Source organism: Mobula birostris, chromosome 6 (assembly GCF_030028105.1).
Source record: "Mobula birostris isolate sMobBir1 chromosome 6, sMobBir1.hap1, whole genome shotgun sequence".
Taxonomy (NCBI): domain Eukaryota; kingdom Metazoa; phylum Chordata; class Chondrichthyes; order Myliobatiformes; family Myliobatidae; genus Mobula; species Mobula birostris.
The window spans coordinates 39,123,539-39,146,968 of record NC_092375.1 but is presented as its reverse complement, the minus strand read 5'-3'; the positions used below and the strand labels follow the sequence as shown (position 1 = coordinate 39,146,968).

At 42.0% G+C, this 23,430-nt stretch overlaps 1 protein-coding gene across 5 annotated transcripts in view; it reads right to left on the bottom strand.

Annotated features, from left to right (window-relative positions):
- The window catches only part of LOC140198965 (POU domain, class 2, transcription factor 1-like), a 182,807-nt gene that overhangs the window by 121,907 nt on the left and 37,470 nt on the right, over nucleotides 1-23,430 (bottom strand). For 4 of the 5 annotated variants that reach the window (XM_072260282.1, XM_072260280.1, XM_072260284.1 and 1 more), the window contains one exon: nucleotides 6,983-7,048. In XM_072260282.1, the coding sequence (XP_072116383.1) occupies nucleotides 6,983-7,048 (66 nt within the window). Of the gene's footprint in view, nucleotides 1-6,982; nucleotides 7,049-23,430 lie in introns of those variants that run through there. The other variant, XM_072260285.1, reaches the window with a different exon arrangement.

Below are 23,430 nucleotides of genomic sequence, written 5' to 3'. Positions count from 1 at the left end.
CACCCCAGCCGACTCACAGGTGAAGTGTCGCCTCACCTGGAAGGACTGCCTGGGGCCCTGAATGGTGGTGAAGGATGAAGTGTAAGGGCATGTGTAGCATTTGTTCCTCTTACAAGGATAATTGCCGGAAGGGAGATCGGTGGGAAGGGATGGGGGGGGACGAATGGACAAGGGAGTCACGTAGGGAGCGATCCCTGTGGAAGGCAGAAGGAAGGGGGGAGGGAAAGATGTGCTTGGTGGAGGGATCCCGTTGGAGGTGGTGGAAGTTACGGAGAATTATATGTTGGACCCGGAGGCCGGTAGGGTGGTAGGTTAGGACAAGAGGAACCCTATTCCTAGTGGGGTGGCAGGAGGATGGGGTGAGAGCAGATGTGCGTGAAATGGGAGAGATGCGTTTGAGAGCAGAGTTGATGCTGGAGGAAGGGAAGCCTCTTTCTTTAAAAAAGGAAGGCATCTCCTTCGTCCTGGAATGAAAAGCCTCATCCTGAGGGCAGATGCGGCGGAGACGGAGGAATTGCGAGAAGGAGATGGCATTTTTGCAAGAGACAGGGCGAGAAGAGGAATAGTGCAGGTAGCTCTGAGAGTCCATAGGCTTATAGTAGACATCAGTAGATAAGCTGTCTCCAGAGACAGAGACAGAAAGATCAAGAAAGGGGAGGGAGGTGTCGGAAATGGACCAGGTAAACTTGAGGACAGGGTGAAAGTTGGAGGCAAAGTTAATGAAGTCAATGAGCTCAGCATGCGTGCAAGAAGCAGCGCCAATGCAGTCGTCGATGTAGCAAAGGAAAAGAGGGGGACAGATACCAGTATAGGCTTGGAACATGGATTGTTCCACAAAGCCATTGAAAAGGCAGGCATAGCTGGGACCCATGCGGGTGCCCATGGCTACATCTTTACTTTGGAGGAAGTGGGAGGAGCCAAAGGAGAAATTGTTAAGAGTAAGGACTAATTCCACTAGACGGAGGAGAGTGGTGGTAGAGGGGAACTGGTTAGGTCTGGAATCCAAAAAGAAGTCGAAAGCTTTGAGACCTTCCTGGTGGGGGATGGAGGTATATAAGGACTGAACATCCATGTTGAAAATAAAGCGGTGAGGGCCAAGGAACTTAAAATCATTGAAAAGATTCAGAACATGAGAAGTGTCACAAACATAAGTGGGAAGGGATTGAACAAGGGGGGATAAAAGTGTTGAGCTATGCAGAAATAAGTTCGGTGGGACAGGAGCAAGCTGAGACAATGGGTCAACCTGGGCAGGCAGGTTTGTGGATCTTGGGTAGGAGGTAGAAACGGGAAGTGCGGGATATAGTTCCCCCCCCCACCCCCAATCATTAAGTACATCTCACAAAGCTTTGTTGCAGGAATGCAACATCCACCATCAGGGACCCCCACCACCCAGGTAACGCTCTCCTCTTGCTGCTGCCATCAGGAAGAAGGTACAGAAACCTCACAGCCCTCACCACCAGATTCAGGAACAAACATTATTCCTCAACTATCGGGATCTTGAACCAAAGGGGATAACGTCACTCAATTTCACCTGCTCCATCATTTGAAATGTTCCTGCAATCTATGAACTCAGTTTCAAGGACTCATCCTCTCATGTTCTCGATACCCATTCCTTATTTATTTGCGCGCGCGTGTACTTACACACACACACAAAACGCTGGAGAAACTCAGCAGGTCAGGAAGCTCCTCATCTACCGCCAATCACACCATCTCAAATGTTGCCTGAATCTCTGCATTCTTCCAGCATTTTGTGTTGCTCCAGATTCCTGCAGTGCCTTGTAAGGGTGTTTTATGCTGTGTGTGGAATCTCAGTTTGGGTATCATGTTTCAAAATAAATTTAGACAGAGGGAATTTCTTCTTCCAGAGTATTATAAATCTTCGGAGATACTTGTACTAAATGAGGGATAAGTCAGTGAATATATTGAAGGCCAAAATAGATCTTTGGGCTGCAGGGGAATCAAGAGCCATTTGAAACAGGAATGTGAAGTTAAGGTATCAGGTCAACCACATTCTTTCTTAATGAAACAGCAACTTACAGGACAGTTGGGGTAACTCCTGCTCCCATTTCTGATGATGGTGGAGCATCTTCCCTCAGTAAACAGCTTGCTGCCCTAGATGTCATCACTAGAGCAGCAAGCTGTTTACTGTACCATTTACATGTATTTGGCACTGCATTCACTCTGAATTATATTTTATTAACTTACTTGCAGTAGTATTTTGCTCTATGTGCTGTGTGTGAAATATGTTTTGTGGCTGTATCGTGGTCCGATGGAACATTGTTTTGCTTCATTGTACAGTCAGATGTCAATAAACTTGATCTTAATAATTCAAAAAAAAGTGGACAGAAAGAGAACAAAGGAGAAGGGTAAGAAAACAGGGAAAACAAAAGAAAAAGAAAGCAAGTCTTCCCAAGTAGTTCTGTGCTGCCAACTGCAAAGATATAAATAGAACCAGAGGACAAGATTGGGATTTTTATATTGCCTCTCCAGTGACTACTTGTATAAAGAGTGTGAAGTACTTACATAAGAAAGATATTAAATCATGTCCATTTTCATACAATCTTTCCATAATTAAGCATCGCACAGCTCTCAGGAAATAAACTGATGTTCAAATTATCTTTTCACAGGCAGAAATAGATGCGTTACTCATGCTGTTATTTGAATCATTTAAGTTTCTGGCTTACTGGAATATCTCTTTAACTTTCAACAGATGCATATCGTAAAAGGTCCTACAATTGTGTCTGGAAATATATCACAGATTGATAACTGAAATATGTAAACAGAAACAGATGATTCAAAAAAAATACTCTTAAGGAAAATATTCCTTAAGATGGCACAGATTTTAATCTTGATTGCAATGACAAAGAAAATACTATTAAATTTCAGTATGGTACAGTCAAAGATTTCCTAATCAAAGCATTATTTAAGGTACTGTTTCACACTGCTTTACCTAGACTAAAACCTACGTCTATGTATATTCAAAGGTTATATTTGAATGCACACTGTATACAGAATAAAGGAGATGATCTTGTAGCGCAGTTAATGCTCTGGACATCCTTGAATCATCTCGAAAGAAGATCATAGTTGGGAGCTTAATATTGAAGGATACACACTGTATTGAAAGGACAGGCAGGCGGGTAGAGGGAGTGGGTGGCTCTTCTGTAAAAATATGGAATCAAATCCTTAGAACGAGGTGACATACGATCGGAAGGTGTGGAACCCTTGTGGGTAGAGTTAAAAAACTGCAATTTGGGTGACAGAATTGAGGGCTTTATGGCCAAGTTTGTGAATGATACAAAGATAGGTGAAATGGCTAGTCATGTTGAGAAAGCAGGAAGTCTGCTGAATGACTTAAACTGATTGGGGGTACGGGCAAAGAAATGGTAGATGTAATATAGTGCAGGAAAGTATATAGTCATGCATTTTGGCAGAAGGAATAACGACACTGCCTATTTTCTAAACAGGGAGAAAATTCAAAAATCAGAGATGCAAAGGGACTAGGGAGTCCTTGTGCAGGATTCCCTAAAGGTTAACTGGCAGGCTAAGTCAATCGTCAGGAAGGCAAATGCAATGTTAACATTCATTTTGAAAGGACTAGAATTTAAGAGCAAGGATGTGTTGCTAAAGCTTTGTAAGGCATTAGTCAGTCTGCACTTGGGAGTAGTCTGAGCAATTTAGGTCCCTTATCTAAGAAGAGAAGTGCTGCCAATGGACAGAGTCCAAAGAAAGTTCATGAAAATGATTCCAGGGATGAAAGGATTAACTTGAGTAGTTCAAGTAGCCTAATTCTATTCCTATGTTCCTTCTGGTCTTATGAAAGCCATCACATATGAAATATCAAATATTCAATAAACAATATCCATGATTTATTGTTCTAGAAATTCTGTTGAGAGCTGCCAGTGAAATTGGATGATAGGTCACCAATCTGAAACATTAATTCAATTTCTCTGTCCACAGATGCTGAGTATTTCTGATTTTTTTTGTTTTTATTTCATATTTAGTATACCACACACAATTCTTTTATGCCCATGCAAACTGAAACTCTGAGCTCTAATCTCCCTTGTTGCAGTGAAGCAACAGGTCTCAAAAACCATGCAAGTTTACAGTAGTGGGCATTGTACAGTATACTCAAGATGTCACCTTTTCACTTTTGATGTTTTCTAATTCCAAGACTTTCAATGACAAATTATCTCAGTTCATTTCAATAAAATTGCTATCTTGGCCAGGCAGCATCTATGGAGAGGAATAAACAGTCAATGTTTTGGGCTGAGACCCTTCATCGAGACTTAGGAAGGTGGTCTAATAAGTCCTGAATAATGGCCTCAGCCAGAAACATCGATTGTTTATTCCCCTCCATAGATGCTGCCTGACCTGCTGAGTTCCTTCAGCATATTGTATCTGTTGCTCTGGATTTCCAGCATCTGTGAAATCTCCTCTGATTAAAAAGTGCTATTTAATGGCTTTTCAGGGAGAATAATCTTAGAGAGCAGGAAACCAGTAAAGAATAACTGTACCACCAGGTTCAGGACAGTTGTTACCCTTCAACTATCAGGTTTCTGAACCAGATTGGATATCTTCACTCACCACAACACTGAACTGATCACTAAACACAAACTATGGACTCAGTTTCAAAGTCTCTACAACTTGCATTCTCAGTATTTTTAATTTATTTATTATTATTACTTGTTCCTTTTTGTACTTGCACAATTCCTCAGTCTTCATGTGCAGTTTTTCATTGAATCATACAAATGTATATGTGTGTGTATATATATATATATATATATATAAAAAAACTACAAAGCAAATAATTAGAAGTAAAATAGGCATCTATCAACATCCTACCAAGTACAGCAAACCCTGTACAAAAATGTTCTGCTTTTACTTTCATATTAACTTCTTTCTTAGTTCCAGCACTGTCGTTTTGTATTTCAGATTTCTTGCAATCAGTTTTTTGATTCTATATTAATAGTGTATGAATTTCACTCCAAAACTAACAGGAAATCAATAAACTTGCCACAATTGCAGTTGTATTTGTATCAGTTTACAGTTACAATGAGAAATGAAATTCTGATTTGTACTACATTCCATGTTTCAGGCAAATGAGGTAAATAAAGAAAAATAGCCATAAAATCATAGTTATAGTTATGGAACACAGAACTAGGCCCTCTAGCCTAACTTGTCTATGCCAACCAAGCTGCCTGCTTACACTAATCCTATTTACCTCATTTTACCCAGGGATCGGGGTTCCCAATCTTTTTTGTGCCATGGGTCAATACCATTAAGCAAGGAGTCTGTGGACTCCACGCTGGGAACCCTGACACCTTTTCTATCTAAGCACCCATCTTTTAAATGTTGTATTTTTATCTGCCTGCAGCACTTCCAACGGCAGTTCATTCCATATATTCAATACCCTATGTGTGAAAATCTCATCCCTCAGATCTCCTTTAAAATGTTTCCGCTCACTTTAAACGCGCCCTCTAGCTCATTCCTGCTGTCAGGCAACCAGATTTTCACACAATATTCTATGTGGATTCTAATCAATGTTTTATTTTCAACATGATGTCCCACTTATACATTCAATGCCTCAGCTTATGAAGACAAGCTTAGCAAATGTCTTTTTCACTAAATTATTCAACAACTGTGTCCGGGCAATGATGGACTTGTACTTCAAGGTCTCCCTGTACATCAGTGCTCCTAACATCTCTCTTAACTACTTAATGTTTTCTATTAGCATTTGACTTCTTAAAGTGCATTACCTCACACTTGTTTGATTTAAATTCTATTGCCACCGCTATGCCCAACTTTCTAGCTAATCATTACCCCTCTGTATTCTTAGATAAACGTCTACTTTCTGCAGCTCTCCCAATTCTTGTGTTGCCTGCTAACTTACTAAACAGTCCCATCAAGGTTATTTATATATGTTATATTCAAGTTATAATATACAGTGGATTCTGGTTAATTGGGGCAGCTGCTTCTCTGGGAGAACTCTTAAAGAACAAAAACTAATCGAGAAAATAGGCAGGATTTGCTACATTTATTTGGGACACTACGCTGCTTAATTGGGCAGAAGATTGTTGCCAAACAGTTTCTAGTAACTAGAAAACTGGTTAACTAGCATCAGTCATGTGCACCCATGTGGCCATGAGACTCTACACTGTGCTTAGAACAAACAGCTTTGAAATAGCATCAGTTACGGAAGTTTGTGTTCAAAATAGTCATTTTTGTCACTGATAGATGGTGAGAAATAAGCAGTAAAACAATTCAGAGCAGTTTTGCTCATTGTGGTTTCAAGCATTCAGGCTTGGAGACACCAGAAACTGCCGTTGGACACTGCAGAGAAAAGAGTTTTTAAAACAGCATCAGTGGCGTGTGTTTGTATTATATATCATTTGAGCTGGCGGATTCCAATTCAAAAATTAGTGAATTTTGCTAATTTTATTTTTCTTTTATCTTGACTTTATGCAGGAAGACAATTAAGGTAGTCTATTATATGCACTAGGTGTCTGTGCCAATTTTGTTCATTTACAGCCAATCAAAAACACAGCAGTGATTAATTCTTCTGTTGATAACTACTAGTTGTTTGCATTTAAAAAAAAGGAACTAATACACAGTTTCATAATACTGTAGTAGTATTGGCAGTATTCTAATTTGTTCTGTTTCATTTAAATGCATAATTAATTACTCAGTTAAACAGCAGTTTGTCTTTCTTATGCCCTTTAACAATATCCATGAAACTTCAGCTAACTGGATTAGCCACTTAATTGGGCCAAAATGTACTGGTCCCAATGTATCCAATTAACCAGAAGTATGTTGGAGCTGTGAAAATATAACCTACTGGAGTTATACAGCGTGAAGTGAGCTATTACAAACAACTTAAATGTCCAGAGACCAAAAAATATCATTTATACAAAATGGAACATGAATTATACCCTAAAAGTTTTTAAAAAATCATTCAACTCTTTACGGTTAAAACAGCCCCTACCTGTGCTCCCTTCATTGCCATCCAAGGAAGGCTTGATAGATTCTGACGGATTGCTCATTTTAGATTCTATGCAAAACAGAAGAACATGAACAATGAGAGACAACATTCATGAATTATTCATACCAACTCTTCCTCTCTTCTCTCTCATACCAATATTATTACTCAGGAAGGATTACCTAGTAGACTTAACTTCCTTCGATAGTACTAATCAAATGTTAAAAAATAAAGCATTCTATTGAAGATCAAATTTATATAGCTTTCCATGTCAATACAGAATTAAGTAGAAATAATAATTCCTGCAGTGATTTCAAGTTCTATTGAAATATTTAAAAAACGCCATTAAAAACAACTTAAGAATGCTATTTATTTAGCACATTTATAATTTAGTTTAGAACACAGTAATACATTTACTTGTATAACTCAAAAACTGAATTACAGAATCATTTTGATATTCTGCCAGTGGAGTAAAAGTCAGCTATAGCAATCGAAGCCGGAACTGAAATGTCAAAGCACTCAATGTAAAAAGTACATTCAATTTGCCAAGCAAAAAGGTATCAAACAATAAAATAAGCAATCTGGTGGTCAAATTCAACAAATACATTTGTAAATTACATCATCACATTTATAAACCTTGTTTTTTAATGTTTATTTTGAACATCACTAGGACAATACTGGCAATTTCTTTGGTGCCCTGATAATCAATCAGGTCACAAATGATCCCAGTCTACTGTCAGTAGCCTCTTCCAGTCTTTCAATTCTCCAAGGAACTTTCAACCTACCTATGATAGGAAAGACTTCAAATATCTCACCATCTAGATCTGAATTCTTTCAGTGAAGTACTCCACCATTCTATCTACCTTCTTTGTAAAACTCATTAAACAACCCCCCCCCACCAACTCTTAATGACTGTATGGTCTTGTGAAAGTTGGCACCCATGAAACTCTGTGAGATGATGCAATAAAAACATGCTTAATAGATGCATTTCATAATTAACAGAGATGTACAAATCCGCATGGTTTGTGCCTTTTGTCCATTCTGATTAAGATTAAATCTGATGAGTTACAGTTTAATTAAAATGTGCGGATGCACTAGAGTAATTAAAAGTTCAGCTTTTATCTAAACTCAAGGCTGCAAACCCAGAGTCTTTACTACTTGATGCACAAAATTCTAAAGACCATGTAATCTTATTCAGAATTTTGCAGCCAGCAACTCAAGACAGAAAGTAGTAAAATAAAAAATATCAGGCTAGCATTTATACAGTATTATGACTTCAGGAAGCCCCAAAAGAAATTAGCCTTGCATTGCAACTTCATTGAATATCCTGCCCTCAATTCAATAACATGGAATGCCAATATGTTCAGGGACGGGGCAGGAAATTGTATGCATCTGAACACTACACAATTGTCTACAGAACTGCCTATTAGCCATCAACACAATCCAATCCATTGCAGTAGTGGATGCAGAAAGTTTCTTCTGACAATGTCAATTTACTAAATTTAATCACAAGGAAGGTAATCTGCTCGGATTGGTGATAAAATATCCTCCTCGCTGACAATCAACACTGGCACACCTCAAGGGTGTGTGCTTAGCCCACTGCTCTACTCTCTGTATACACATGACTGTGTGGCTAGGCATAGCTCAAATACCATCTATAAATTTGCTGACGATACAACTATTGCTGGCAGAATCTCAGGTAGTGACGAGAGGGCGTACAGGAGTGCGATATGCCAACTAGTGGAGTGGTGCCGCAGCAACAACCTGGCACTCAATGTCAGTAAGACAAAAGAGCTGATTGTGACTTCAGGAAGGTAAGACAAAGGAGCACATACCAATCCTCATAGAGGGATCAGAAGTGGAGGGAGTGAGCAGCTTCAAGTTCCTGGGTGTCAATACCTCCTAGGATCTAATCTGGTCCCAGCATATTGATATAGTTATAAAGGAGGGGATACTTTTGAGTTTGAAGAGATTTGGCATGTCAACAAATACACGCAAAAGCTTCCATAGCTGTACCGTGAAGAGCATTCTGAAAGGCTGCATTCAGAATTCAAAAGTCTGGTATGGAGGGGCTTCTGCACAGGACCAAAAAAAGCTGCAGAGGGTTGTCAATCCAGTCAGCTCCATATTGGGTACTGGCCTACAAAGTACCCAGGACATCTTCAGGGAGCAGTGTCATAGAAAGGCAGTGCCCATTATTAAGGGCCTCCAGCACCCAGGGCATGCCCTTTTCTCACTGTTACCATCAGACAGGAGGTACAGAAGCCTGAAGGCACACACTCAGCGATTCAGGAACAGTTTCTTCCCCTCAGCCATCCGATTCCTAAACGGGCATTGAATCTTTGGACACTACCTCACTTTTTAAAAAAAAAATACATTATTTCTGTTGTTTCATGTTATTTTAATCTATTCAATATACATAACTGATTTACTTATTTATTATTATTTTATTTATTATTTTTTCTCTCGTTGCTAGATTATGTATTTCACTGAACTGCTGCTGCTAAGTTAACAAATTTTGTATTACATGCCAGTGATAATAAACCTGATTCTGACATTTCTGAAAATAGTTTTAGAACATAGAATAGTACAGCACATTACAGGCCCTCGGCCCACAATGTTGTGCCGGCCCTCAAACCCTGCCTCACATAAAACCCCCCACCTTAAATTCCTCCATATACCTGTCTAGTCATCTCTTAAACTTCACTAGTGTATCTACCTCTACCACTGACTCAGACAATGCATTCCACACACCAACCACACTCTGAGTAAAAATCCTTCCTCTAATATCCCCCTTGAACTTCCCACCCCTTACCTTAAAGCCATGTCCTCTTGTATTGAGCAGTGGTGCCCCGGGGAAGAGGCGCTGGCTGTCCACCATCTATTCCTCTTAATATCTTGTATATCTCTATCATGTCTCCTCTCATCCTCCTTCTCTCCAAAGAGTAAAGCCCGAGCTCCCTTAATCTCTGATCATAATCCATAGTCTGGTAAATCTCCTCTGTACCCTTTCCAATGCTTCCACATCCTTCCTATAGTGAGGCAACCAGAACTGGACACAGTACTCCAAGTGTGGCCTAACCAGAGTTTTATAGAGCTGCATCATTACCCCGCGACTCTTAAACTCTATCCCTCAACTTATGAAAGCTAACACCCCATAACCTTTCTTAACTACCCTATCTACCTGTGAAGCAACTTGCAGTGTTCTGTGGACATGTACCCCCAGATCCCTCTGCTCCTCCACACTACCAAGCATCCTGCCATTTACTTTGTACTCTGCCTTGGACTTTGTCCTTCCAAAGTGTACCACCTCATACTTCTCCGGATTGAACTCCATCTGCCACTTCTCAGCCCACTTCTGCATCCTATCAATGTCTCTCTGCAATCTTCGACAATCCTCTACACTATCTACAACACCACCAACCTTTGTGTCATCTGCAAACTTGCCAACCCACCCATCTACCCCCACATCCAGGTCGTTAATAAAAAATCACGAAAAATAGAGGTCCCAGAACAGATCCTTGTGGGACACCACTAGTCACATCCCTCCAATCTGAATGTACTTCCTCCACCACGACCCTCTGCTTTCTGCAGGCAAGCCAATTCTGAATCCACCTGGCAAAACTTCCCTGGATCCCATGCCTTCTGACTTTCTGAATAAGCCTACCATGTGGAACCTTGTCAAATGCCTTACTAAAATCCATATAGATCACATCCACTGCACTACCCTCATCTATATGCCTGGTCACCTCCTCAAAGAACTCTATCAGGCTTGTTAGACACGATCTGCCCTTCACAAAGCCATGCTGACTGTCCCTGATCAGACTATGATTCTCTAAATGCTCACAGATCCGATCTCTAAGAATCTTTTCCAACAGCTTTCCCACCACAGATGTAAGGCTCACTGGTCTATAATTACCCGGACTATCCCTACCACCTTTTTTTGAACAAGGGGACAACATTTGCCTCCCTCCAATCCTCTGGTACCATTCCCGTGAACAACGAGGACATAAAGATCCTAGCCAGAGGCTCAGCAATCTCTTTCATCGCCTCGTGGAGCAGCCTGAAGAATATTACATCAGGTCCCGGGTACTTATCCGTTCTAATGTATTTTAACAACTCCAACACCGAATCTCCCTTAATATCTACATGCTCCAGAACATCAACCTCACTCATATTGTCCTCACCATCATCAAGTTCCCTCTCATTGGTGAATAGTGAAGAAAAGTATTCATTAAGGACCCCGCTCACTTCCACAGCCTCCAGGAACATCTTCTCACCTTTATCTCTAATCGGTCCTACCTTCACTCCTGTCATCCTTTGGTTCTTCACATAATCGAAGAATGCCTTGGGGTTTTCCTTTAGCCTACTCGCCAAGGCCTTCTCATGCCCCCTTTTTGCTCTCCTCAGCCCCTTCTTAAGCTCCTTTCTTGCTACCCTATATTCCTCAATAGACCCATCTGACCCTTGCTTCCTAAACCTCATGTATGCTGTCTTCTTCCACCTGACTAGATTTTCCACCTCACTTGTCACCCATGGTTCTTTCACCCTACCATTCTCTATCTTCCTCACCGGGACAAATTTATCCCTAATATCCTGCAAGAGATCCCTAAACATCGACCAGATGTCCATAGTACATTTCCCTGCAAAAACATCATCCCAATTCACACCTGCAAGTTCTAGCCTTATAGCCTCATAATCTGCCCTTCCCCAATTAAAAATTTTCCTGTCCTCTCTGATTCTATCCTTTTCCATGATAATGCTAAAGGCCAGGGAGCAGTGGTCACTGTCCCCCAGATGCTCACTCACTGAGAGATCTGTGACCTGACCCGGTTCGTTACCTAATATTAGATCTAGTATGGCATTCCCCCTAGTCGGCCTGTCAACATACTGTGACAGGAATCCGTCCTGGACACACTTAACAAACTCTGCCCCATCTAAACCCTTGGAACTAATCAGCTGCCAATCAATATTAGAGAAATTAAAGTCACCCATGATAACAACCTTGCTATTTTTGCACCTTTCCAAAATCTGCCTCCCAATCTGCTCCTCGGTATCTCTGCTGCTACCAGGGGGCCTATAGAATACTCCCAATACAGTAACTGCTCCCTTCCTGTTCCTGACTTCCACCCATACTGACTTAAAAGAGGATCCTGCTACATTACCCACCCTTTCTGTAGCTGTAATAGTATCCCTGACCAGTAATGCCACCCCTCCTCCCCTTTCCCCCCTCTCTATCCCTTTTAAAGCACTGAAATCCAGGAATATTGAGAATCCATTCCTGCCCTGGTGCCAGCCAAATAATATCCTATCACTTATTACAATTAGAGTGAACTGAACAAACTTTTTTTAAATTGTCATTTTCAATTCAAACATCAACTAAGACCACTTTTTTTTTACTTAAGGTTTAGCAGCAAAATTTCTTCAATAGCAAAGCAAATATACAAAATATAATTAGGAGTTAAATAAATGCACATGACCAACATTTCCCCCAAGTTAAATCTTAATAAAAACTGACTGATAAAAAGCACTGCATACTACCAAAACTTATTCAGATGTAAATCAATGGGTATGAGATATTAATCACCAGCATGCAAATATTAATGCAAATTCCATATCTTGATTAATCAATTAAGCACCTCCTTGCATTAAATTCACCCCCTTCAAATGGCAAATTTGGTTTGCCCATGAGGATGATTAAAAGGTTTAAAAGAGCAAGAAAAGAGGAGCAGGTGGAGAAAAAAAAACTCTGAAGTTTATGAAGGCTTAGGCAATTTTGGCAATAAGAAAGATGTTACAGGGTCCTCGGTGCTAATGCACGGCTGGTTTTCAAGTGTCAGGGAGCAGAGACTATATAATTCTCTCATTTTCACTACTAAATGAAAATAAGGATTGCAGCTACTGATTTCCATAATGTAGTATAATCAGCGCTTCCATAAGGCATTAATAATGCACATCTCTGTTCTATTAACAAGCTGGCAACTTCTCTGATGTCTGAGTGAAACTCGTCCTGCATACAATTAAGCGTACTGTTCAATTTATTAAAAAGGTATCAGAATATTTGCATGTTAATTGCCAAGTTCAAAAATAATTCAACATTAACAGCTCAATTCATTAAATTAAAACAGGAGCAATATTTGATTTTAATATTTTCCCCCAAAAAATATTTCCACAAGCATAACGTTCCTGCAAACTATTACGTTAACATATATAATACAGCAAACAATTGTTATTTCTGAAAATCCCTTTTGTAAAATAAATTTGCAAGCTGAGAAGTTGCCAGAATATTCAATAACAATTTACTGAGACAATGTATATGTAGTAGTCTTCAATGAAATAAGTGTAATTGTACCAATGTGCAGACAATTGTACAAATATGGTTATCTGAACCAGGTTTGTCATACTAGATTTGTAACACATTCCTAAAAATATGATACTCTCCAAATGAACCTAAAACATAATCTGCAATTAGCATATTTCTTGATGAAAGCTATATTACTGTCCTTGTATGGAATCTGGTGTCAGAAGTCTTGCTCCCCTAAATTGAACTGATACTCAAGCATACATGGCTAAGGCACCAAGTGCCAAATTCAACTACAGAATATAGTGTATTATTATCCAGAAGCCTTCATAATTCTCTGCCAAAAATACTTCACTGCTCCTACCTTCTGTTCTTAAATTTTCTGGATATACTGTAGTCAGATATGCCCATCCTTGCAAACCGCAGTCCAAAATCCTCCATTCAGGTTTTTGTCCACCACAGTACAAACTCTCAATTATCCAGAGAGGAACATAACAGAATGCCTCAATTGTTGTACAAATATACAAACAACACAAAGGATAGGTTCCTTAAGGTAGTTTTAGCTGTGGGTGGTAATGGGACAAGCCCAATGGCATACATCTCATAAAGTCTCAGACAACCAAGTACAGCTCCAGGCCTTCACATGCGGCTTAGCTACTAAGCCCAGCGGAACTGTTTCTATAGACAGGAGAAGGAGCAAAGGCAGGGTTATTGGTGCCTTAAAACCAGTCGCATCAGAAAGATCGGGCTCATCAGCTGTGGTAGGCAGCTCATCTAGGAAAAGGAAAACTCTGATCTTAAACCTCCTCTGTTTTGGCGGCTATACCAACTTATAGGGAAGGCTTCGGGAGTAAACCGCAAGGTAAAAATCTGGAGCTGGAGTCCAGAAGACAGTCTTACGTGGAGTTCAATGCTGACTGGCAACCACCACGACACTGCAGTACCAAACTGTATCGGTCTCCTTTGGGTTCATCAGATGCGTGGAGAGGGGGTGCTTGCTACATAATACATTGGAGCAGAATTAGGCTATTCAGCCCATCAAGTCTGCTCGACAATTCCATCATGGCTGATCCCAGATCCCACTCAACTCCATACACCTGCCTTCTCACCCTACACTTTGATGCCCTGACCGATCAGGAAACTATCAACTTTTGCCTTAAACATACCCTTGGACTTTGCCTCCACCACAGTCTGCGGCAAAGCATTCCACAGATTCACTACTCTCTAGCTAAAAAAATTCTTCCTTACCTCTGTTCTGGGGCTGAGGCTGATCTCTTTAGTTCTGGATATCCCCATCATAGGAAATATCCTCTCCATATCCAACCTATCTAGTCCTTTCAACATTCGGTAGGTTTCAATGAAACGCTCCAGCATTCCAATGAGTACAGGCCCAAAGCTGCCAAATGCTCCTCACATGTTAACTCCTTCATTCCCAGAATCATCCTCATGAACCTCCTCTGGACTCTCTCCAATGACAACATATTCTTTCTGATAATATGGGGCCCCAAGACTGTTGACAACACTCCAACTGTGGCCTAACTAATGTCTTATAAAGGCTCTGCTTTATCTCCTTGCTTTTATATTCTATTCTCCTTGAAATAAATGCCAACATTGCATTTGCCTTTTTTACCACAAACTCAAGCTGTAAATTAGCCTTCTGGAAATCTTGCACAAGGACTTCCAAGTCCCTCTGAATCTCAGATGTTTGAACCTTCTCCCCACTTAGATAACTGTCCGCACTATTATTCCTTTTACCAAAATGCATTATCATACATCTCTCAACACTGCATTCCATCTGCCACTTTTTTGCTCATTCTTCCAATTTGTCTAAGTCCTGCTGCAATTGCATTGCTTCCTCAGCACTACCTACCCCTCCAACTATCTTCGTATCATCAGCAAACTTTACTACAAAGCCATCAATTCCCTTCTCTCGCTCCACGCCTTGTAAAAGCCATGAAAAAGATATCATCACGGACGCATGCACACACAGATGCACACGCACAGACTCACACACACACAGGCACACGCCAAAAAAAAAAGCCATCAATTCCATTATCCAAACCACTGACAAAACAATGTCAAAAGTAGTGGTCCCAATACTGACCCCTGAGGAACACCACTAGTCACAGGCAACCAATCAGAAAAGACCCCTTTTATTCCCACTCACTGCCTCCTGCCTGTCAGCCATCCCTCTCTCCATGACAGTATCTTTCCTGTAATGCCATAGGATTTTATTAAGCAGCCTCACATATGGCACCCTATCGAATGCCTTCTGAAAATCCAAGTAAATAACATCCACTGCCTCTCCCTCGTCCACCCTGCTTGTTACTTCGTCAACAAACTCTTATAGATTTGTCAGGCAAGATTTTTTTTTTGACAGAAACCATGCTGGCTTTGACTTATTTTATCGTTAATCTTCAAGTACCCCAAAACCTCCTTAATAATAGACCCCAACACATTCCTAACCACTGACATTAGGCTAATTGGCCTATAATTTCCTTTCTTTTGCCATCCTCCCTTCTTAAAGAGTGGAGTGACATTTGCAATCTTCCAGTCCCCCAAGGCCATGTCTGAATCAAGAGATTCTTGAAAGATCATAACCAATGCATCTGCTATTTCTTCAGCAACTGCCAACTCTCGCAGGACTCTGGTATGTATCCATCTGGTCCAGGTGACTTGTCCACCTTTTTCCGAGCAAGTTTTCCTTTATAATAGCAATGGCACGCACAACTGCTCCCTGACGCTCATGGACCTCTGGCACATTGTTAGTGCCTTCCACAGTGAAGACAGATGCAAAGTACTCATTAAGTTCATCTTACATTTCTTTGTCCCCCATTATTACCACACCAGCATCATTTTCACTGGTCCAATATCAACTCTCGCCTCTCTTTTATTCTTTATATAACTGAAAAAAAACCTTTCGGTACCCCACTTTATATTATAGGCTAGTTTGCCCTCATACTTCATTTTTGTTTTCCTTCTTATAGCTTTTTTAGTTGCCTTTTGCTGGATTTTAAAAGCTTCTCAATCATCCAACTTCCCACTTACCTTTTGCTACCATACATACTCCTTCTTTGGTTTTTATGCAGTCTTTAACTTCCTTTGTCAGCCACAGTTGCCTACCCCTGCCATTTGAGAACTTCTTCCTCTGGGACATATCTATCCTGCGCCTTGTGAACTATTCTCAGAAACTTCAGCCACCTGTCATCCCCAGGAGTACCCTCCTCCAATCCACCTCGGCAAATTCCTGTCTAATGCCTCTATAATTCCCTTTATTCCACTGTGATACTGATACATGCAACATATGCGTCTGCCTCTCCAACTATAGTATGAATTCAATCATATTATGATCACTACCTCCTAAAGGTTCCTTGACATTAAGCTCCCTAATAAGATCTGGGTTATTACACAACACCCAATCTATGATAGCCTCTCCGAGTAGGCTCAAGTACAAGCTGCTCTAAAAAGCCATTTCACAGGCATTCAACAAATTCCCTCTCTTGCCATCTGACACCAACCCACTTTTAACAACCCCCTTGCATATTGAAGTCCCCATTACAACTGCGTCATTACCTTTGTTACACGCCTTTTCCAGCTCCCTTTGCAATCTCAACCCACATCCTGGCTACTATTTGGAGGCCTATATAGGATTCCCTTTGAGGTCCTGCATCTCAGCTTCCTTCCTAACTCCTGTGTTCTTTTTTCAGGACCTCCTCCCTTTTTCTACCCATGTCGTTGGAACCAATATGTACCATGACTTCTGGGGGCTCACCCTCTTATTTCAGGATATTGTGGATACGTCCAGAAACATCGCAGACCCTGGCACCTTGGAGGCAAACTACCATTTGTATTTCCTTTTCGCATCCACCGAATCGCCTATCTGCCCCCGACTAGAGTCCCGCATTACTGCTGCCATCCTCTTCAATTCCCTACCCTTCTGAGCTACAGAGCCAGCCTCCGTGTCAGAGGCGCAACCACAGTTGCTTCCCCCAGGAAGGTCATCCCCCCCCCCCAACTGTACTCAAAATTGAGTTCTTATTGTTGAGGAGGACAGCCACAGGGATGCTCTCCACTATCTGATGTTCTCCCTTCCCTCTCCTGACAGTCAGCCATTTATCAGTCTCCTGTAGCCTTGGGATGACTATCTCCCTGTAGCTCCTGTCTATCACTGCTTCACTTTCCCGAAGAAGCTCAAGGTCATCGAACTGCAGCTCCAGTTCCGACACAGTCTCTAAGAAGCTGAATCTCTCTGCACCTGCTGCAGATGTGGCCTGCGGGAAGGCTAGAAGTCCCTGGAAATCCCACATCTGACATCCAGAGCAGAACACTGGCTCTGTAGACATACCCTCTATTCTCTCAATATTTAATTATGAAATAAGGAATGAGCTTACCGACTTACCTTGCCTGCGCCTGTTGAGCCAAAGGCTTACTAGTCTGCCTCAGACTACTTCAATGACGACCTCTCCCACGATGACCACTCTGCTAGGTGGCACCCCTCTTTTATAGAGACTGGGTTTTTACAGTGGGCAGCAGCTTGCTCTTCATATCGTACAGCTCAGGCTTGCGTACCTATACGGCTAGGATGCAATATCCATGGTCAACTCTAACTGACAGAGGCCTCGGCTCAGCACAAAGAATAAGCACAAGGCATTCTGCAGATGCTGAAAATCTGAGCAATGCACACAAAATGCTAGAGGAACTCAGCAAGTTAGACAGCATCTAAGGGGGAAAATAAACAATGGATATTTAGGGCTGAAACATGTCATTAGGACTGCGGCCTGAAACGTCGACTGTTAATTCCTCTCCATTGATATTGCCTAACTTACTGAGTTCCTCCAGCATATGGCGTGTGTGTGAGACAACACAAAGGAGCCCAGGAAGCAATGTAACAGTGGGTTTCACCTCAGTGTTCAGCACTATCTACATTATCACTTGACGCACAAAACAAGTTTGCTGCAGAATGTCCCACTGCAAACCACCCAGACATGTCCACCCAAATAAATACACAACGACCTTCTCAGCTTTAATCCTTACCACAATTTTGCCCAGTTACCTGACTCAGTTTATCTGCTGCTGAAACCCTAAATTAACTGTTCTAAGGCTCCAAAGTAAATAGTTTGAAATACCTCTGCAGAAAATGTGTTAATGTTTCAGATCAACTACCTTTCATCCAAAATAACTCAAAAGACCGAGAACAAGTATGTGGGGGAGGTGAGACTGCTGCCAAGAGACTAAAATGGAATATTTATGATTAGCTAAAGACTAGCAGAGGCTGAATAACACAATTGGTTGCTATCCAGCCGAAAGAGAATGGCAAGGATTTAGTGACGTACAAAGGGAAGACAGCAAATGAAAACTGAAATTATCAGACAAGGGGGAAAGAAAGAGAAATCCATAAATGTGCCTAATTAGACGATGAGATACCAAATGCAAGACTCAGCAAGTGGAATGGAGAATAAAAGCTGACTACATACTTGGAGTAATCCATATGGACCAAATTGAAATTGTAATTGATTTACCATTATCACATGTACCAAGGTAGAGTGAAAAGCTCGTCTATTTACTGTTCCTAAAGATCAATTCATTACAGTGCATTGCAGGTAGACACAATAAGGCACAAGATCATAATGAGGTAGACTGTGAGGTTAAGAGTACTAAAGAACTATTTAATAGTCTTTTAAAACACAAGTAGGGCCTGTCAGGACTTGTCTGCGGAGCAAGTTAAAGACAGCTCCTTGTGGACTTTACACAGCAGTTTCAAAAAGCAAACAGGGCCCATCAGGACCTGTCTGCAGATCAGGATTACTTGGCTTAATAGTAACTGGGATTAATTTGCAAGGGCCAATAAAATGAAGCAAGGTTTGAGGAGAGAGGCCATTGGTGGAGTGAACACTGGACAGTGTTCAGAATGGTCAGACTTTGGCTCAACAGGCCTGGGCAAGGACAGGCACAGGCTAGAACTTAAACTTGAGAAGCTAAAAGGTATAACAGGTGTAGGCAGGATGGTAGTTCAGGTGGTAGAATGCTCCTCCCATGAGTTGTGGGACTTCAGGGTACATAAAAGTCTCCCTACACTATACTAGACGATATCCACAGGAAGTACACCTAACTTCAGCTCCTGATTGACAAAGTCAAGAAATTAGAGCTGAAGCTGGATGCACTCAGGAGCAACTGGGAGGCTGAATACTTAATAGATGAGTCTATTAGTGAGATGGTCACACCCAGAGTGCAGGCTTCAGGTAGTAAATGGGTGACCACAATCAATGCAGAGTTCCACTATGGGCATTCCACTAAGCATCAAGTATACCCCTTTGGAAACTGCTGAGAAGGGTTAACCTATCAGGGCACGGCAGCAGCAGGAGCAGTCAGGCCAGCGGAACTGTGCTAGCTCTGAGGCTCAGCAGGGAAGGATAAGGTCATGCACAGAAAGCATAGGGAGTATGAGAAATGGCTGAAGAATAGGACCTCAAAGAATAGGAACTCTCTGTACTACTCTCAGTGCCATGTGCTGGTCGGGGCAGGAATAGGATGATGGTACAAATGAATGGGAGGCTGAGGAATTGGTGCAGGAGGCAGGGTTTTAGACCTCTGGATCATTGGAATCTCTTCTTGGGAAGGTATGACCTGTACAAAAATAATAACAGGTTACACTTGAACCTGAAGGGACCATATCCACGTGGCCAGATTTGCTAGAGCTGTTACTAAGGTTTATACTAAGGTAGCAGGGGGTTGGGAACCAGAGTGACAGGGCTGAGAATGGGTCAGTTGGTATACAAGTCGATACAGTGTTTTGTGAAACCAAGGATGGACAGGCAGATGATAGGGCAAAATTGCAGTCAGGGGGAATATTTTAAGTGCAACATGGGGGAAAAATCAAAAAGGATGATGAATAGGACAGTAAGTCCAAACACGAGGAAATGTGCAGATGCTGGAAATTCAAGCAACACACACAAAATGCTGGTGAAATGCAGCAGGCCAGGCAGCATCTATAGGAAGAAGTACAGTCGATGTTTCGGGCCAAGATCCTTCGTCAGGACTAACTAAAAGAAGAGATAGTAAGAGATTTGAAAGTGGGAGGGGGAAGGGGAGATCCAAAATGATAGGAAAAGACAGGAGGGGAGGGATGGAGCTAAGAGCTGGAAAGTTGATTGGTAAAAGGGATACGAGGCTGGAGAAGGGAGAGGATCATGGGACGGGAGGCCTACGAAGAAAGAAAGGGGGAGGGGAGCACCAGAAGAAGATGGAGAGCAGGCAAGGAGTGATTGTGAGAGGGACAGAGAAAAAAAAGGAAAACATGCTAAATAAATAAACACATACATACATACATACATACATAAATAAGGGAGGGAGTAGGAAGGGGAGGAGGGGCATTAATGGAAGTTAGAGAAGTCAACATTCAAGCCATCAGGTTGGAGGCGACCCAGACAGAATATAAGGTGTTGTTCCTCCAACCTGAGTGTGGCTTCAGATTGATAATAGAGGAGGCCATGGATAGACATAACAGAATGGGAATGGGACATGGAATTAAAATGTGTAGCCACTGGGAGATCCTGCTTTCTCTGGCGGACAGAGCATAGGTGCTCAGCGGATCAGTCTCCCAGTCTGCATCAGGTCTCGCCAACATATAAAAGGCCGCACCGTGAGCACCGGACACAGTATATCACACCAGCCGACTCACAGGTGAAATGTCGCCTCACCTGGAAGGACTGTCTGGGCCCTGAATGGTGGTGAGGGAGGAAGTGTAAGGGCATGTGCAGCACTTGTTCCGCTTACAAGGATAAGTGCCAGGAGGGAGATCGGTGGGAAGGGATGGGGGGGGGGGGGGGAAACAAATGGACAAGGGAGTCACGTAGGGAGCGATCCCTGCAGAAAGCAGAAGCGGGGGGGGGGGGGGGAGGGAAAGATGTGCTTGGTGGTGGAATCCCGTCGGAGGTGCCGGAAGTTACGTTGAATTATATGTTGGACCCGGAGGTTGGTGGGGTGGTAGGTGAGGACAAGGGGAACCCTATCCCTAGCGGGGTGGCGGGAGGATGGGGTGAGAGCAGATATGCATGAAATGGGAGAGATGCGTTTGAGAGCAGAGTTGATGGTGGAGGAAGGGAAGCACCTTTCTTTAAAAAAGGAAGACATCTCCTTCGTCCTGGAATGAAAAGCCTCATCCTGACAGCAGATGTGGCAGAGACGGAGGAATTGCGAAAAGGGGATGGCATTTTTGCAAGAGACAGGGTGAGAAGAGGAATAGTCCCTGTAGCTGTGAGAGTCCGTAGGCTTAGACATCAGCAGATAAGCTGTCTCCAGAGATATAGACAGAAAGATCAAGAAAGGGGAGGGAGGTTTCTGAAATGGATCCCGCGAATTAACCTCGTGAACCTACGCTGCACTCCCTCAATAGCAAAAATGTCCTTCCTCAAATTTGGAGACCAAAACTGCACACAATACTCCACGTGTGGTCTCACCAGGGCCCTGTACAGCTGCAGAATGACCTCTTTGCTCCTATACTCAATTCCCCTCGTTATGAAGGCCAGCATGCCACTAGCTTTCTTCACTGCCTGCTGTACCTGCATGCTTGCTTTCAGTGACTAATATACAAGAACACCTAGTTCTCGTTGTATTTCCCCTTTTCCTAACTTGACTCCATTTAGATAATAATCTGCCTTCCTGTTCTTACCACCAAAGTGGATAACCTCATATTTATCCACATTAAACTGCATCTGCCGTGCATCCGCCCACTCACCCAGCCTGTCCAAGTCATCCTGCATTCTCATAACATCCTCCTCACATTTCACACTGCCACCCAGCTTTGTGTCATCTGCAAATTTGCTAATGTTACTTTTAATCCCTTCATCTAAATCATTAATGTATATTGTAAACAGCTGTGGTCCCAGCACTGAACCCTGCAGTACCCCACTGGTCACCGCCAGCCATTCCGAAAGGGACCCATTAATCGCTACTCTTTGTTTCCTGTCAGCCAGCCAATTTTCAATCCATGTCAATACTCTGCCCCCAATACCATGTGTGCCCTAATTTTGCCCACTAATCTCCACGTGGGACTTTATCAAAGGCTTTCTGAAAGTCCAGGTACACTACATCCACTTGCTCTCCCTTGTCCACTTACATAGTTACATGCTCAAAAAATTCCAGAAGATTAGTCACGATTTCCCCTTCGTAAATCCATGCTGACTCGGACCTATCCTGTTACTGCTATCCAAATGTGTTGTCATTTCATCTTTTATAATTGACTCCAGCATCTTTCCCACCACTGACGTCAGGCTAACCGGTCTATAACTCCCTGTTTTTTCTCTCCTTCCTTTCTTGAAAAGTGGGACAACATTAGCCACCCTTCAATCCACAGGAACTGATCCTGAATCTACAGAACATTGGAAAATGATTACCAATGCATCTATGATTTCTAAAGCCACCTCCTTAAGTACCCTGGGATGCAGACCATCAGGTCCCAGGGACTTATCAGCCTTCAGACTCAACAGTCTATCCAACACCATTTCCTGCCTAATACAAATTTCCTTCAGTTCATCCATTACCCTAGGTCCTTTGGCCACTATTATATCTGGGAGATTGTTTGTGTCTTCCCTAGTGAACCTGTTCAACTCGTCTGCCATTTCCTTGTTCCCCATAATAAATTCACCTGTTTCTGTCTTCAAGGACCCAATTTTGGTTCAAACTATTTTTTTTCCTTTTACTATCCTCCTTTATATTCTTGGCTAGTTTACCTTCGTACTTCATTTTTTCTCTGCGTATTGCCTTTTTAGTTATGCTCTTTAAAAGTTTCCCAATCCTCCGGCTTCTCACTCATCTTTGCTTTGTTATACTTCTTCTCTTTTACTTTTAATACTGTCCTTTACTTCCCTTGTCAGCCACAGCCTCCCCTTACTCCCCTTAGGATCTTTCTTCCTATTTGGAATGAACTGATCCTGTACCTTCTGCATTATTCCCAGAAATGATAGAGCGGAGGAAGGGGAAAATAGAAATAAATCTAAGATAGTGAGCAGTAAAGATGACAGGAAAGACAGGCAGGTGATGGGGCAAATTTGTAGCCATTGGGATGAGTTGCAGTGCAATAAAGTTGCAGTGAAATCAAAGCGAAGACTACCAAATACTGGTCTTAAGGTGTTGTACTTAAATGCACGCAGCATAA